At 43.2% G+C, this 18,865-nt stretch overlaps 1 protein-coding gene across 1 annotated transcript; it reads left to right on the top strand.

Annotated features, from left to right (window-relative positions):
* The first annotated feature begins 397 nt into the window (after nucleotides 1–397).
* On the top strand, nucleotides 398–18,257 carry LOC140202040 (glycoprotein hormones alpha chain-like). The gene is made up of 4 exons (XM_072266899.1): nucleotides 398–497; nucleotides 5,126–5,176; nucleotides 12,713–12,897; nucleotides 18,180–18,257. The coding sequence occupies exons 1-4, from the start codon at nucleotides 398–400 to the stop codon at nucleotides 18,255–18,257; spliced, it is 414 nt and encodes a 137-aa protein (XP_072123000.1).
* Nucleotides 18,258–18,865: the final 608 nt, after the last annotated feature.

Raw genomic sequence — 18,865 nt, forward strand, 5'->3', positions numbered from 1 at the left:
CACTTGTCTCACTGTTATTTTACACTCCAGTAACACGTGTCTCACTGTTACTTTACACTCCAGTAACACGTGTCTCACTGTTATTTTACACTCCAGTAACACTTGTCTCACTGTTACTTCACACTCCAGTAACACTTGTCTCACTGTTACTTCACACTCCAGTAACACTTGTCTCACTGTTACTTCACACTCCGGTAACACTTGTCTCACTGTTACTTTACACTATAGTGACATTTGATCACCGTTACTGTCTAGGTGTGTCAACAGTCAGAAATTCCACCATGGAACTCCTGCCATGAGGCGTCAAAGCATTGTCTTCTGAAAACATAATTGCATTATGAATTGCTTTGTGAGAGCATGTTAATGGTTGTCATTTATATTTCAGTCTGTGTACAAGATGTTCAATTACATGAAGAGCGGTGGACTGGCTCTGATAGTTCTCCTCATGGCGGAATACAGCTTTCATTCCTTCCCTGAGGTAGAGGCTGCCGCAGGAGGTGAGTGTCACTGGGAGCTTACAAGGCCAGCAGGTAGTTGCTGTTAAGTCAGCATCTTAAGGAATGTATGTTGAAGCAATTGGGAAAGCAAATGATTATAAAGTTAGCACTGTTGAAATCCTTTAGTTTACAGGAACTGGTTCTCAGGAGAGAAATCATTCCCTTTGGGCCAAAACTTGCTGAGGAATGTTACCCATTTGCACAGTGAAGAACCATCAAGTTTGGGATTCCTGTGTGAGTGCTGAAGTCCCAGCAAGGTCATCTCAATGCCAAAGGATTTTATCAGTATTCGCTTTCTAATTCTTCTTCTTCTTCTTCACTATTTGGGTATCTGTTAAAACTGGAGGGGGTATTTGATGGTTTGGTCAAAATCTAACCTGATAAACTTGAATTTAATTTCTGACCCAATGCAAATTCTACTCATTAAGAAAAAAACCACTGGGTAAACCATGGTTGTGAAAGTCCAAAGACAGTTGCCCAACCTGACTGTCGTCCCTGAACAGGGTCTGTACTCTGGCAGGTCACAGCTCTATGTACCCAGTTCATACAGTGTTTAATTTTGTCATGGGTCTCAGCCTTTCACACCATTTCAGACAATGGATTCTAGAACACTGTCACTGACTTGTTTCTCATCTACTTTCTACCAATCATTTTGCTTTCAATGACACTGCCAAGCAAAATACATTCTTCCTATTTCATGTCTATTTTTTTACCCAATATTTTATCTCTGAGGATCTGTGAATAACATTGTTCCACATCACTCACCTTTTGTCATTTTGTCCCTTCCCAAGAACATCACCTCCCACTTCCCCACAATGAATTTCAGAGCTGTAGAAAAGTGCAGCATAGAAACAGGCTCTTTGAGTGAAGAAGGTTCCCCCAACCCCCATGTTCCCCTTAAATGTTTCACTTCTCACCCATAACCTATGACCTCTAGCTTGAGTCCTCACCTAACCACAGTGCAAAGAGACTGCTTGATTTCCTTGTCTATACTCCTCTATCAAATCTCTCCTCATCCTCCGATGCTTCAGGATATTAAGTTCTAACCTATTCAACCTTTCCCTATGGCACAAGTCCTGGTAATATTCACGTACATTTTCTCTGTATTCTTTCAATCTTGTTGATATCTTTCCTCTGGGTAGGTGGCCGGAACTGCACACAATACTCCAAATCAGGCCTCACCAAGGTCTCATTCAAAGGTTCAAAGGTCCAAAAAAAAAGCATCAGTACCATCACCGAGCACTCAAGCATAAGCAAAGCAATAGCAAAGACACAGATTTGCAGTTACCCCAAGGACTTTGCGTTTCGCCCGGAATTCGACATCCCATAGATTCTCTCTCTCTCCCTAATAAGGAAGAAGGAGGTGTCTCCATTCTCCCAGCAAGCGGGGAAACATAACAAATAACTCGCTGGTTTACGATGTCCGTTATGTTGCTTTTTTCAAGCTCTGTGCCTGTAGATCACAAAGATCCCTGGTCTCCAGGCACACAGCCGTAGATATCCCGACTCCCCCGATGACACAGGGGTCTCCTGTCATGACACTGACCCTCAATCCGTCGTCTCCAGAGCCCCAAGATCTTAGGCTTCCAAATCCGAGCCGAATTCTCAGGCCGAACCCTTGGCGTGCTGAACAACAGCCAGTCCTGAAACCCTGAGAACGGGCCCCATTCCCGCAAAGAACCGAAATCAGCGTGTAACTCCAGGTCAGGGTCTTCAAAAGAACCCTGAAAGGGAAAAATAAAGATATTAAAGATGGAAACAGAGCTGTTTCCGAAGATGCAAGCAAAGGAATCGCCGTTTAGTAACTTTCAACTTCAGAATCAGAATCAGGTTTACTATCACCAGCATATGCTGTGAAATTTGTTGTTTTGTGGCTGCAGTGCATTGCAATAAAAACTATAAATTACATAGAAACATAGAAAACCTATGGCACAATACAGGCCCTTCGGCCCACAAAGCTGTGCTGTACATTCCTTACCTTAAAACTACCTAGGCTTTACCCATAGCCCTCTATTCTTCTAAGCTCCATGTATCCATCCAGGAGTCTCTTAAAAGACTCTGCATATCCGTCTCCACCACCGCTGCTGGCAGCCCATTCCATGCACTCACCACTCTCTGTGTAAAAAACTTGCCCCTGACATCTGAGATCTCCTCTGTACCTAAGAATTAGGTACAGAATTGCAATAAGAAATGAATATAAACAATTTAAATTAAGTAAGTAGTGCAAAAAGAGAGCAAAAATAGTGAGGTAGTGTACATCTGTTCATTGTCCATTCAGAACTCTGATGGCAGAGGGGAAGAAGCTGTTTCTAAACTGCTGCGTGTGTCTCCTCCCTGACGGTAGTGATGAGAAGAAGGCATGTCCTGGGTGGTGGATGATGACCTTTGAGGTATTGCCTTTGGATGGTGTCCTGGATGCTGGGGAGGCTGGTCCCATAATGGAACTGGCTGAGTGTGTAACTTTCTCGCTTTCTCCAATTCCCTGCAGTGGCCCCTCCATATCTGATGCAATCAGTTGGAATGCTCTCCGCGGTAAATTTGTGACAGTCTTTGGTGATGTACCAAGTCTCCTCAAACTTCTAATGAAATATAGCCACATTTGTAATTGTGTCAATATGTTGGGCCCAGGATAGATCTTCAGAGATGTTGACACCCGGGAACTTGAGACTGCTCACCCATTCCTCTGCTGATCCCTCGATGAGGACTGATGTGTGCTCCCTCAGCTTCCCCTTCCTGAAGTCCACAATCAATCTATTGATCTTATTGACGCTGAGTGCAAGGTTGTTGTTGTGACACCACTCAGCCAGCTGATGTATCTTGCTGTTATACACCTCTTCGTCATCATCTGAAACTCTGCCAACAGTAGAGGTGTCATTGGCAAATTTATAAGTGTTGTTTGAGCTGCGCCAGCCACACAGTCATGGGTTAACATAACGTCTCAACCCCTGTAATCAATTCTTTGATTATGAAGACCAAAGTAGAAAAAAATCTCTTTGTGGCTCTGTGACGCCACTTTCAAGGAATTGTGAATCAATATTCCCAGATCCCTTTGTTCTTCCGTACTTCTCAGTGTCCTACCATTCACTGTGGTAATCTTACCCTGTTTTGTCCCCCCAAAATATAACGCCTAACACTTGTCTGCTCTAAGTTCCATCTCCATTATTCAGTCAAATTTTCTAGCTGTTCCAAATCCTGTTGCAAGCTTTGATAGCCTTCCTTGCTGCCCACTACACTGCTAAACTTGGTGTCATCTGCAACTTTGCTGATCTAAGTTACCACATTATCATCCAGTTTGTTGATATTGATGACAAACAACAACAGACCTAGCACCAATCCCTGTAGCACACCACCAGTCACAGCCTCCAGTCAGAGAGGCAACCATCTACTGCCACTCTCTGGCTTCTCCCGTGAAGCCAATGTCCAATCCAATCTCTCCTTCATCCTGAATGCCAAGCGAATGAACCTTCTTGATCAATCTCCCTTATGGGACCTTGTCAAAAACCTTGCTAAAGTCTATGTAGACAACATCCACTGCATTTCCTTCATCAGTTTTCCTGTTAACCTCTTTGAAAAACTCTTTTTAAGATTGATTAGACATGACCTACCACACACAAAGTGATGTAGACTATCCCTAATCAGTTGTTGTCTAACCAAATACAAATCCCTTAGATCACCTTACAATAACTTACAATAACTGATATCAAGCTCGCTGACCTATAATTTCCCAGCTTATTTATAGAGCCTCTCTTAAACAGCAGAATAACATTAGCTATCTTTCACTCCTCCTAACCTGTGGCTAAGGATATTTTAAATACCTTTGCTAGGGCCGCTACAATTATTGCACTAGTCTCCCACAAGGTCAGGCACTGGGGATTAATCCACCCTGATTTGCCTCAAGGCAGCAAATGTATACAGTCCGTATCTGGTACATGACCTCATTGCTCTTTTGCCTTGGTTCCACGTCCATCTTCTGAGTAAATACAGATGCAAAAATTCATTTAAGATCATCCTCATCTCTTGCAACTCCATGCATAGATGACCACACTGATCTTCAAGAGGACCAGTTTTGTCCCTTGTTATCGCTTTTTTCTTAATACATCTGTAGAAGCCCTTGGGAATCTCTTTCAACTTGTATGTTAGAGCAACCTCATGACTTCTTTTAGCCCTCCTGATTTCCTTCCTAAGTGTTCACTTGTGTTTCCTAATGCTCAAGTACCTCTCTTTTTCCTTGCTGCCTATACCTGCTACGTACCTCCTTCCTCTTCTTGACCAAAGCCTCAATATCTCTCAAATATAGGTTCCCTAAACCTGTGAGCCTTGCCTTTTATTCTGAAAGGAACATATAAACTCTGTACTCTTCAGAATTTCACTTTTGAAGGCCTCCCACTTACCAAGCACTTCTTTGGCCAGAAAACAACCTGTTCCGATCCATATTTGCCAGATCTTTCCCAGTGTCATCAAAATTGGCCATTCTCTAATTTAGAATATCAACCCGAGGATGAGTTCTATCCTTCTCCATCCTGAAACTAATGGATTTAGGGCATCACAGTAGTTTAGCAGTTTGTGAGATGCTATTGAAGCTCGGGGCATTCCAGAGTTTGAAGTTCAACTCTGGTGCCATGTGCAAGGAGGTTGTGTGCTCTCCCTGTTGCATGTGTGGGATTCCTCCGGGTGCTCAGGTTTCTTTCCTCGGTTCGAGGATGTACCAGTTAGTACGTTAATTGGTTATTGCAATTGTCCTGTGATGAGGCTAGGGTTAAATAGGCGAGTTGCTGAAAAAGGAGTGGCTTGTTGGGTCAGAAGAGCCTGTTCCACACTGTCAAGATAAATAATTACCATCACTACACCTACACACATTCTATCACCTTCCCTGTCTCGTTCCCTGACAGGAGATCTACTATCACACTTTCTCTAGCTGAGACCTCTGTATATTGATTAAGGAAACTTTCCTGAACACAGTTGACAAACCCTGTCCCATCCAGCCCTTTTACTGTATGGGAGTACAGTCAATATTTGGAGAGTTATAATCACCTACTCTGCCTTATCTACAATACTCCTTGCTTTGAAATAAACACAATCAGAACATTATTCCCATCATGCTCAACCTTTCGATTCCTGTCTTCGTATGTACAGCTGGCTTAACAAGATCTTTACCCACAACCACTCCACCATCTGCCCTGGTGCTCTGGTTCCCATCGCCCTGCAGTTACTGCTTCATAGACAAGACTGTTGTTTTATAGAAACCATAGAAACTACAGCACAGAAACAGGCCTTTTGGCCCTTCTTGGCTGTGCCGAACCATTTTCTGCCTAGTCCCACTGACCTGCACACGGACCATATCCCTCCATACACCTCCCATCCATGTATCTGTCCAATTTATTCTTAAATGTTAAAAAAGAACCCACATTTACCACCTCATCTGACAGCTCATTCCATACTCCCACTACTCTCTGTGTGAAGAAGCCCCCGCTAATGTTCCCTTTAAACTTTTCCCCCCTCATCCTTAACCCATGTCCTCTGGTTTTCTTCTCCCCTTGCCTCAGTGGAAAAAGCCTCCTTGCATTCACTCTATCTATACCCATCATAATTTTATATATCTCTATCAAATCTCCCCTCATTCTTCTACGCTCCAGGGAATAAAGTCCTAACCTATTCAACCTTTCTCTGTAACTGAGTTTCTCAAGTCCCGGCAACATCCTTGTAAACCTTCTCTGCATTCTTTCAACCTTATTTATATCCTTCCTGTAATTTGGTGACCAAAACTGAACACAATACTCCAGATTCAGCCTCACCAATGCCTTATACAGCCTCATCATAACATTCCAGCTCTTATACTCAATACTTTGATTAATAAAGGCCAATGTACCAAAAGCACTCTTTACGACCCTATCTACTTGTGACGCCACTTTTAGGGAATTTTGTATCTGTATTCCCAGATCCCTCTGTTCTACTGCACTCCTCAGTGCCTTACCATTAACCCTGTATGTTCTACCTTGGTTTGTCCTTCCAACGTGCTTACACTTGTCTGTATTAAACTCCATCTGCCATTTTTCAGCCCATTTTTCCAGCTGGTCCAAGTCCCTCTGCAGGCTCTGAAAACCTTCCTCACTGTCTACTACACCTCCAATCTTTGTATCATCAGCAAATTTGCCACTCCAATTTACCACATTATCATCCAGATCATTGATATAGATGACAAATAACAATGGACCCAGCACTGATCCCTGTGGCACACCACTAGTCACAGGCCTCCACTCAGAGAAGCAATTCTCTACCACCACTCTTTGGCTTCTTCCATTGAGCCAATGTCTAATCCAATTTACCACCTCTCCATGTGTACCTAGCGACTGAATTTTCCTAACTAACCTCCCATGCGGGACCTTGTCAAAGGCTTTACTGAAATCCATGTAGACAATATCCACTGCCTTCCCTTCATCCACTTTCCTGGTAACCTCCTCGAAAAACTCCAATAGATTGGTCAAACATGACCTACCACGCACAAAGCCATGTTGACTCTCCCTAATAAGTCCCTGTCTATCCAAATGCTTGTAGATTCTGTCTCTTAGTACTCCCTCCAATAACTTACCCACTACCGACGTTAAACTCACCGGCCTATAATATCCTGGATTACTTTTTGATCCTTTTTTAAACAACGGAACAACATGAGCCACTCTCCAATACTCCAGCACCTCAACCGTAGACAGCGACATTTTAAATATTTCTGCCAGGGCCCCCGCAATTTCAACACTAGTCTCCTTCAAGGTCCGAGGGAACACTCTGTCAGGTCCCGGGGATTTATCCACTTTAATTTTCCTCAAGACAGCAAGCACCTCCTCTTTTTCAATCTGTACAGTTTCCATGATCTCACTGCTTGATTCCCTCAATTCCATAGATTTCATGCCAGCTTCCTTAGTAAATACAGACACAAAAAACCCATTTAAGATCTCCCCCATTTCCTTTGGTTCCGCACATAGCCGACCACTCTGATCTTCAAGAGGACCAATTTTATCCTTTACAATCCTTTTGCTCTTAATATACTTGTAAAAGCTCTTTGGATTATCCTTCACTTTGACTGCCAAGGCAACCTCATGTTTTCTTTTAGCCTTCCTGATTACTTTCTTAAGTATTTTCTTGCACTTCTTATACTCCTCAAGCACCTGATTTACTCCTTGTTTCCTATACATTTCATACAACTCCCTCTTCTTCTTTAACAGAGTTGCAATATCCCTTGAGAACCAAGGTTCCTTATTCCTATTCAATTTGCCTTTAATCCTGACAGGAACATACAAACTCTGCACTCTCAAAATTTCCCCTTTGAAGGCTTCCCACCTACCAATCACATCTTTGCCAGAGAACAACCTGTCCCAATCCATGCTTTTTAGATCCTTTCTCATTTCTTCAAATTTGGCCTTCTTCCAGTTCAGAACCTCAACCCTAGGACCAGATCTATCCTTGTCCATGATCAAACTGAAACTAATGGTGTTATGATCACTGGAACCAAAGTGCTCCCCTACACAGACTTCTGTCACTTGTCCTAACTCGTTTCCTAACAGGAGATCCAATATTGCATCCCCTCTAGTTGGTCCCTCTATATATTGATTTAGAAAACTTTCCTGAACACATTTTACAAACCCTAAACCATCTAAACCCCTAACAGTATGGGAATCCCAATTTTGTCTGTAGATTTTTGGGTAATGAAATTTAGAGGATCCATATTCCTTGTCGACATTTTCCTGTGGCCAGCCCTGTCCTCTCCTTTAAGTCTGTTTGTATCATTGTTCAGCAATCCTATCCAGCATTCAACAAACTAATCATTTGTTGGAAAATGTTCTTCCCAGTACTTGCATATGTTTTGATGTCATCTTGCAAAGTTAGAGCCATAGAATCATAGAAAGGTACAGCACAGAAACAGGCCCTTTGGCCCATCTAGTCTGTGCTGAACCATTTAAACTGCCCAGTCCCATGGACCTGCTTTGGGACCATGGTCCTCCTTACCCCTCCCATCCATGTCCCTAGCCAAACTTCTCTTAAATGTTGGAATTGGGCTCGCATGCACCACTTGTGCTAGCAACTCGTTCCACACTCTCACCACCATCGGAGTGAAGAAGCTTACCCTCAAGTTCCCCTTAAACTTTTCACCTTTCACCCTTAATCCATGACCTTTAGTTGTAGTCCCACCTAACCTCAGCGGACAAAAGCCTGTTTGCATTTACCCTCTCCTGGTTTAGCCCAACCGTCGAAGTGATATATTGGGGTGGGGCTGCTGTCGCATGCAAACCGCTACCTGGAGCCACAGGTAAGAGCTGAGTGTCCGGTGTGGACCAAAGATGAGTGAGCTGCCCCAGAATGGAGACAACGAGCCCCTACACCAGAGGTGCTGCCCCTCCCTGGACACCCCATAGGGTGTCCATGTTCCCAATAAACAATCTGCTCAGTGGAAGAATGTGGAGAGGAAAAGACACCACAGTTGTTTAGGGACAGGCAGTAAATATTAGACTTGCCAGCAAAACCCTATTCCAGTAAACTGAAAAAAAAACAGATCAATTAATCTACTTCTATGCTGTGTGCTTGAAGATTCTGGTTGCCAACCATTGCTTTCTTGTTTCTCCACCTCCCAGTGTGTTCCAGCTGACCTTCACGCCCTGAGGACCAAGACCAGCCGGGCATCACCCAGTCATCCAAGGCTCTCTTTGCCCATGCCCATAATGGCCACTGCTGAGGCTAAAGTGGGAGAACGGGGATGTTGCCATGATGCACAGTTAGGAAGGAGGCAGGGGATAGGGCACTGACATCATGACGGCAGGGTAGAGGAGATCAGATAATTGTCACTGAGTTTGGTGGGGAATTGGGGCATCAATGCTGGGTCATTCAGTCTGTTGGGCACTTACTGGCACGATGTAAGAACAATCCAACTAGTTTCACTCCCTGCCCCTTGCAAATTCTGTCTGATATTTGTCCACTTCTTTCAAATGTGACACTGAATCTGAGCTGGTACTGCATTCCAAACTCCAACCACTTGCTGCATAAGTAAGGTCACTTTTGCGTTTTTAAGGAAATCCCCTTTACTCTTTGCTCTCTTTGTATGGTGCCTCTTTTCTAGCTGTGGCTGCACCGGTGTCTTATGAAGTTTCTTTGTATGGTAACTCGAACCGACCACTCTGCTTCTATTTATAAAGCCTGAGCTCTTCATTGGACTTTAACCATTTTCTAAACCTGTCCCATCAATTTATGTACGTATACAGTCAGGGTATATATATATGCTTACTGCATGCATACCCAGAGATTTCTCTAATCCTCCAACTTTCTTTTTTAAGAACTGGCCCCTTTAGTTTGTAGTGCTTCTCCTTGTTCTCTGATCAAAATGTTACGCTTTGGAACTTTCCACATTAAATTTCACCTGGCATTTACCTGCCAGGTCTGTGACATTTTTCCTTACATAAACTGATGAAAGGTCATTGATCTGAAGGATCAACTCTTCTGCTCCACTGAGTAGTTCTGTTACTTCCTTTTCATTTCCAATTTCAGCATCTGTAGGTTTTTTTTGGAACTATCCTCCTCACAGATCACCAACCTTTGCAGATTTGGTATCTGTGCACTATCCACACATTCAGGTTCCACGTACACTGGATTCCGGTTAATTGGGGCAGCCGTTATTTGGGACAACTCTTAAAGAACAAAAACTAATCAAGAAAATAGTCGGGATTCTCTTTGTTTACTTGGGCCACTATGCTGTTTAATTGGGACAGGAGCTGACAGAAGTTTCTAACTGGTGCCAGTCGTTGTACTTATGTGGCTGTTAGACCACATAACAAACGATGTATTTAAAAGAAATGCAGAGCAAGTTAGAACACAGGCATTTCTAATGCAGTGCTATGAAATTGTGTATTTGTTCCTAATAGTTATTGACTGAGGAATTTATCCACACCAAGCAGTTTTTAAATAGTGCCAGATGTGTGTGTTTGTGTTCAAAAAGCAGTGATTTCTGTCACTGCTAGCTGGTCAGAAATAAGCAGTGAGACAATTCAGAACTGTCTTGATCACTGCAGTTTCAAGCATTCAGGCTTGGAGATGCCAGAAATGGCCAGGAGTGAAAATGAAATGATCTCACCACTTCAATGTCAGGAATTATGAAAATATCGACAATCATCTGAATGTTACAATGAAAGTGACAATTTGGAAGATGCATGCATCAAAGGCATTGTATACACGCAGTCCGTTATCGGCACAAAGTGTCTGCACTGATCTTGTTCATTTACAGTCAATCTGGAATGGTGGGAAGCGGTTTGTATGTTCTCCCCGTGACCGTGTGGGTTCCTCCTTTAGTCCAAAGAAATACTGCTTTGTAGGTTAATTGGTCATGATAAGTTGTCCTGCGATTAGGCTGGGGTTAACTCGCGGGTTGCTGGGCAGTGCAGTCTGAAGGTTGGAAGGCCCTGTTCCATATTGTATCTCAATAAATAAATAAAATTTAAAGAAAGAATACAGCAGTGTACCCCGGATGAATTCCTCAATCAATAGCTATTAGGAACTAATACAGTTTTATAGTACTGCAGTAGAAATGCCAGTGTTCTAATTCGTTCTGTATTTCATTTAAATACATCACTTGTTACTCAGTTGAACAGTAGTTGGGGCAGCCGCTTAACTGGACCAAAACGTACTGGTCCCAATGAAGTGGAATATTAGGGAAGGTAATAGTCCCAGTGCCGTTGCCAGGGAAGCCCCGTTATACATTGCCATTCACTCCTGACAATAGCCATTATCCATCTACGGCTGCCCATTTTATTCCATGGTTTTCAATTATTTTACAAGCACTGATGGAGGGCAGAGGGAATTGGGATATTGGCTCTGATAGACGCTGGGCAGAGGGAGTGATGGTAAATCACTTTACTGGTAGATGGCTAGAAATGGTTGGAATCATCCCAGGAGCCCAACACAATGAACACAGCCAGCTCAGTCCAGCCCAGGTTCCACAGCTTTGTTTCTGATGGCCTGCAATACCATCCCATGCACCCCTCACCTGGCGTACAAGAGTGATAATGCTCGTGGGTACCCCGTCGAAATTTATGGCTGCTCCAAATCTCGAGGAAATATTCAATATTCCTTTTTCACCTCAGCACGGGGCTGGGGGAGGAGCTGAGGGGGTGGTTTGGGGAGGCTACTGGGGTGGTATTTTGTAATTCAATAGAATGCCATGAGTGCCACAACAAATAGGCAGAGGTAAACTCAGAGCCTACGTACTGATATACTTTATTACAGAAATCTTAACAAACGTGTGTGAGGTAGGATGCAAAAACATTGAACATTTTGTAGAAACATAGAAAACCTACAGTACAAGACAGACTCTTCGGCCCACAATGCGTACTGAACATGTACTTACTTTACCTTATTTTGTGTGTTTCAGGTTTCCACCCCAGTCCTTACAAAGGGTCTGGACCCAAAATGTCCTGTCCCTTTCCCCCCACAGATGCTGTTTGAACCATAGAGTTGCCCCAGCATTGTGTGTGTTACTCTATATTTCCAGCATCTCCAGTCTCTCTTTGTGTCTCCAGAAGAAATGGCATGTTTTGGTTTGGCCTTTGATACAATCATAACTAGCTTGATTTCTCATCTGATGATAACTTGGGTCACTACATCCTGTTGTTGAAGAATACTTCAGAGCTCAAATTAAATTTATTATCAAAGTATATTTATATCACCATATACAACCCTGAGATTTATTTTCTTGTGGGCATACTCAATAAATCCATAATAGAATAGTAACCATAATAGAGTCAATCAAAGACCACACCAACTTGGATAATCAACCAGAGTGCAAAAGACAACAAGCTTTGCAAATGCAAGAGGAAAGAAATAATAATAAATATTGAGAACATGAGAGGAGGAGTCCTTGAATGTGAATCCACTGGTTGTGGAAATATTTCAATAATGGGGCAAGTGAAGTTATCCCCTTTAGTTCAAGAGCCTGATGGTTGAGGGCTAATAACTGTTCCTGAACCTGGTGGTGAGAGTCCCGAGACTCCTGTACCTTGCTGATGGTAGCCGTGGGAAGACAGCATGTCCTGGGAGGTGGGGGTCCCTCTCAGCGCTTCATGTAGATGTGCTTCATGGTGGCAAACTCCTCAGGAAGTAGAGGCGCTGAGAGCTTTGTAGGTTTTATAGGATGTGCTAAATCCAGCATCTAGAAGATTGATTCCATCTGTTCTTTCTCCCTAAAGGGTGTCCGGACTGTAGGCTGAAGGAGAACACTCGCTTCTCTAGACCAGGGAAGCCCATTTTCCAGTGCAAAGGCTGCTGCTTCTCTCGTGCTTATCCCACACCAATGCGGTCCAAGAAAACCATGCTGGTCCCCAAGAATATCACTTCAGAGGCAACATGCTGTGTGGCTAAATTATTTTCCAAGGTGAGAATTCTGGAGGAATTGTATCAAGGAATGAATTTGGCAGTGAAGCTTAAAGCATTCTCTTTTTTCTCAGTATCCGAGCAAATGGTGCACCAACTAAAATGACATCAGCTCCAAGTCAGTCTAAAAAAATGATTTCAGCTATGTAAAGGATGCAGTCGGTTTTATCCAGGGAATTTTCAGAGTTCCCTCCAGTCTTTTTGAAAAGTTACTGGATATTGTCATAAATAGTTTAAATCTAATATGAATTTAATAGAGACTGGGCAAGTGTTTAAGCAAGGGAATGAGATAATAAAGCATCACCCCAAAGGTACAGTATACTTGAAACCTAGGTTCAAATATTAGATTTCATGCGACACCTTGTTGCTTCTTATGGTATCAGAGTAGATTTTAAACTCCCCTGACCTGCTGACAGCCGATTTTCTTATATCTTGTATTACAAAAGACAGATATGTTGAACAAGTTCAAAGGTCGATTTATTATCAAAGTATACAACTCCAAAATTCTTCTTCTCAAGACAGCCATGAAGCCAAGAAAGTAAAGAACAGCAGCACGGTCATCAAATCCCAAATCCTCCTTCCTGCACAAAAAAACAAACTAAAATGCAACAGGCACATCGATCCCCTCTCCCACACACAAAAAAATAACAAGATAGATCGGGCGAGAAAAACAGAATATAAAAAACTATAAGACTGAAGAAAGTTCTTAGTCCAAATCCATTTTCATATCCACATCCAAAATGCAGCAAACCGGTGTAACATTCTCAGAGTTGTAACTATTACATTTTGTGTCTGATCACACAGCTGCTGTCACCTTTCCACACCTTCTGTGTCTTATTTCTCCCAATCACAACCCACTACTACCTCTTACTGCGACTCTCCCATGATGAAATCATGTCTGGTACTGTTCTGTGACCCTCCCACATGTTTTAAACCATTGATATTACATTTCTGTTTGAGATTAACCACTTCCTTAAGTACCATATATATTTGAACAACGCTTGAGCATTTTCCTCAGATCTCTCTGTTCCTGGACTTCTTTAAACATCATCTTCAGTTTATGTTGCCTCTCTATCTTTCTTCTAACTCAGGGTTTCACAATCTTTTTTAATGCCATGGACCAATACCATAAGCAAGTGGGCCCCAGGTTAGGAACCTCCGTTAACTGAAATGTGACTTTATAGGTCAGATCTCAGACCATTCCAACAACACATTTGCATTCTCTTGAAGTGCGTCTCAGAATTTGTTCATGACACTTACAATTTTCTCATTTGGAATATGGACAACACACAAGGTCATGAACATAAATATGATGAAAACCGTGATCCTGGTATTGGCTCCAGGAGAACGTTAATGCAACCTCCCCCCTCCCCCTCAGTCTGAAAAACAACTTTCCTGTCACTGAACCCATTTTCCAACCACGTTGCTCTGACTCTGTGGCCTTCAAATCTCGATGACAAGTCTATTATGCTGTCCTTTATCAAACCTTTTCTAATCTACTGTATGTGCATCATTACAGCTTCTTTTCTCTCATCAGTAGCTTATCAAAATAACTTCCTCAAGTTGACCAAGTATGGCAGCCTTTGATAAAGCAATCAGCTTCTATGGAAACAAGTAACTGCTAACCCTTTCCCTGGTTTTCACTTATAACAGCTCACCAGTTAAACTGATGAATTGTGACTGTTCTATTTATCCTTGCACCCTTTGTTTGAACAAGAGTGTGATTGTTCCACTTCTCCAGTCCACGGCCAACAGGGTCATAAACTCAGTGGCCTCTTCATTAGGTAACCTGTACACCTGCTCGTTCATTCAAATATCTAATCAGTCAGTCCTGCAGCAGCAACTCAAAAAAAGCAAGCAGACATGGCCGAGGTTCAGTTGTTGTTTCGACCAAGCATCAAATTGGGGAAGAAACTTGATCTGGAATGAAAACTCTGACTGTAGAGTGATAGCTGGTGTCAGATGGGGTGGTCTGAGTATCTCATAAACTGTTGATCTCCAGGGATTCTCACACACAGCAGTATCTGTGTGACTGGTGTGGGAAACGAAAAACAAAACATCCAGTGAGCAGCTGTTCTGTGGGTGAAAATGCCTTGTTATTGAGCGAGGTCAGAGGGGAATGGCCAGACTGACAGGAAGACAACAGGAACTCAAATAATCACGCGTTTACAACAATGGTGTACAGAGGAGCGTCTTTGAATTCACAACACGACAAACCTTGAAATGGATGGGCTATAGCAGCAGAAGACCATGAACATATGCTCAGTGGCCACTTTATTAGGTACAGAAGGTATATGATGAAGTGGCCAGTGAGTTGACACACAAATGTAGGGAAGAAAATGGTCAATACTGTATTTGTGCAGTTCCCACCTTTGCTACTTTCAGCAACCGTGTTTGCATCCAGCCTGGACCAGGCCGTTTATCAGTCTAAAGTTTCAAACCTCCTCATCACCAGTTTTTAACTCTCCTAATTCTCAGTTGCATCTGCCTTTCCTGAGACTAAAGCAGCATCTCTGCCTTCATAACAAAAGGCTGTGAGTCTGCCTACCTGGTGCACACAACCATCAGCCACATATTTACACTAATCACATGATCTCCCCATTTTCCCATCAACCACTCTGACTCCCCCTACCACCCCAGACTTACTATTCACCTACACAGTGATTTTCAGCTGCCAATTAACTACTAGCCCACGCCTTTTTATTCCTTTTTTCAGATACCTTCTGATCTTTCTATAATCTTTCCATTCCTTCCTCCTACTCTCGTTTACTCTTTATGCCTTTCGTCAGATTAAGTTTGTAATTCCATGCCTTTCACTCTTGGGGAAGTGTACTTGGATTCTAACTGAGCAAAAGTGGCCATTATTCACGTCATTTTGCCTGACAGTCTTTGAATCCATCCAGCCTTGAAGAGATTTTAACCAACCCATTAAAATCGAAAATCCTGTGTTCATCTACGTTTCATGTTCTAGTCTGTACTCTTAATTAGCTCCTTAAGGTTGGTATAGCGACGGTAGTAATGGAGATAAGCTCCCATGACCTATTAAATGCTCCCAATGGTGTGATCTTCAAATAGCCTCTTACAAACAAGTCCAGCTCCTGGCCTTGACCTTCACATGTGACTTAGCTACTAAGCCTGGCAGAACTATTTCTACTGTCAGGAGAAGGGGCAAAGGCGAGTTACTGGCGCCTTAAAACCAGTCACTTTAGGCAGCTGTGATTGGCAGCTCATCTAGGAGAAGGAAAACTCTGATCTCAAACCTCAGCTCCTCGTGCTATATCCACTCACAGGAAAGGCTTTGGGAGTAAACCCTGAGGGAAAAATTCATAGCTGGAGTCACTAAGGCAGTCCTGTGTTGAGTTCAATGTTGAATGGCAACTCCTGTAACACTGCTGGTGCAAAACGGTACCGGTTTCTGCTGTTCCTTTGGGATCGTTGGATGCGTGGAGAGAGGGAGTTTGCTACATTTTGTACTGCCTTGGCTTGTGTTCTACACAGCTAGGAAGCAACAAACATGGTCGACCCTGAACGACAGAGCCCTCAGATTCTAATCATTAGCATTACGATAATAACATCAGTTCCTGCCTTGCTTGCCTAGTCTCCAGAACCAATTGCAACAATGTTTCCTTCCTCACTGAATTGGAGGCACGCTGGTCAAGTAAGTTTTGAACGTCCATCAAAGCCCCTCCTTGGCTCTTTATTCAGATCAAACTTCGACCATAAGACATGGGAACAGAATTAGGCCATTGGGCCCATCAATTCTGGTCCTCCATTTCATCATGGCTGATCCATTTGCTTCTCAACCCCATCCTCCTGCCTTCTCCTCATAACTCCAACACCCTGACTAATCAAGAATCTATCAACCTCCACTTTAAGTGCACCCAGTGGCCTGGCCTCCAGTAGTTATAAATTCCACAGATTCACCACCCTAAAGAAATTCCTCTTCATCTCTGTCCCTCTGTTTTGAGGCTGTGCCCTCTGGACCTGCACTCCCCTACCAAAAGAAATTTGAGGCAACCTGCACCTTATTTCACACCTCCCTCCCCATCCCAGACGTTCATAGTCACTGTACGCAGAGCGTGGTGGGTGTGTGGAATGCCCTGCTGGGGTGGTGGTAGAGGCACATGGATGATAGAAAAATGGAGGACTACGAGGGAGGGAAAGATTAGATTGATCTTAGAGTGGGTTAAGAGGTTGGCACAGCATCATGGGCTGAAGGGCCTGTAATGTTTTATGTTCCAACAATAATTAGACCATAGCTTGAGTGTGTGCAGTTCTGGACACCACAGTGTGACTGGACAGGAGAGAGCACAGAGGAGCTTGTCGCTGGGACTGGCAAATTTTGGTTGTTAGGAAAAGAGTGGATTGGCTGCTACTGTACATTTTGGAAGGAGGACTCTGAGGGGAGACTTTACCGAGGTGCCTAAATTAATGAAAGGATCTAGATGGTGCAACTAGGAAAGTTCTAATTCTGGTAGTCAGAGGGTCAAACACCAGGAGCCATTGATTTAATGTCAGTGCTAGAGATTTAAAGAAATATGTTTTCATTCACAAGGTGATAAGGGGTTAGATCTCACTTCTGTAAGAGGTAGTAGAGGTTAAAAGGCACATCAGAGTCATTCTAGAGTCCTGACTCAATGGTAGAATACAGGGACTTACCTGACATGGGAGCCAAATGGCCTCATTGCCCATGGCTCCATGGAAGAATATTTCTGGACACTGGAACACCCATCTGGGGCTGGCTGTGTAAACAGCCTGATGCAGAGCATTTCCATCTGTAGGACATCGTTCTTCCGTGAGGGTGCACGGTGCCTCGTTTCAGATCCGCTCGTGGCTCAGCGAGTCTTTAGAGGATCATTGAGGCTCATGGATCAGGTGGTGCTCAGGTCTACCTCAAATCAGGATGGTGGGGTGGCGGGGATGCAGATTTCTTCGGTGAATGTGTATTCAGTGTGTAGGAGGGTAGAGCTGACTCAATTGCCTGCTCTGATTGACCTCTCCTGAGAACGTACATGGGTGGATTGAAATGACCCCCCGGAACTGATGTTGTCTGCTGTTTCTAACTAAAAAGCTACTAAAACCTTTTGTTTAAAAACTTCCATTCAAATGCTGGTCACCAAGGATTGTCTGAATGAGGGAGGGAAATGATTCTGGGAGGGGGGGTGGAAGGAGAGAATGCAGGAGGACTGATGGATGTGCATGTACCCCTGTCCCCTAGTCCAAGACAAGCTGTACCTGTATTGGACATCATCGTGACACTCTTTCATTGCTCTGATATTTTAGGTGACTTTAATGGGAAATCTGAAGATTGAAAATCACACGGACTGTCACTGCAGTACTTGTTACTATCACAAGTCCTGAAGGTACATACTGAAGAAGATATAAAATGCATGTGTTTTTCAATGCTTCACAAAGCAGCTTTTTGATGTAATTAGGCTTTTAAACTGTAGGCAACATTGTAACTGACATACTATAGTAAATAAGTTTATCTTCTCCAGGCTCATGTGGAACTTCAAGTTAATGTCACTTTATCTCCAAGCATCTCACTCTTCCCCTTCAGCTTAACACCGCATGAGAGCAGAAAATTCATGCTCGGTCCACAGAGGAAACGACGTGCACTAGTACTGACCGCCTACGGTTCTCTCCGCTGCAAATTCAGATGCACTGGATATACAGAGAGAACCGCAGCCTGAGCACGTCTACTCTAGCAGGCAAGCGGAAACTTCTGAAATTGCCTTAATTTCAACCTCAGATTGAAATTTCAACTTCAAATGTCTCTGATCAAAGCAAATGTTCAGAAATTGCCAACAGTTCAGAACCTTTATACGAATCAGGGTCTTAATATCATCAATTTTCTGTTTGCTGTTGATGGCTCCCAGTGCTACTTCAAGATAAAGCTGCTGGGGCAACAAACTTGCTTTTTTGTAAAGTGAAGTAAGGGGAGAGAAGAGAGGCAGGAGTATGAGGAA

Source organism: Mobula birostris, chromosome 8, assembly GCF_030028105.1.
Source record: "Mobula birostris isolate sMobBir1 chromosome 8, sMobBir1.hap1, whole genome shotgun sequence".
NCBI lineage: Eukaryota > Metazoa > Chordata > Chondrichthyes > Myliobatiformes > Myliobatidae > Mobula > Mobula birostris.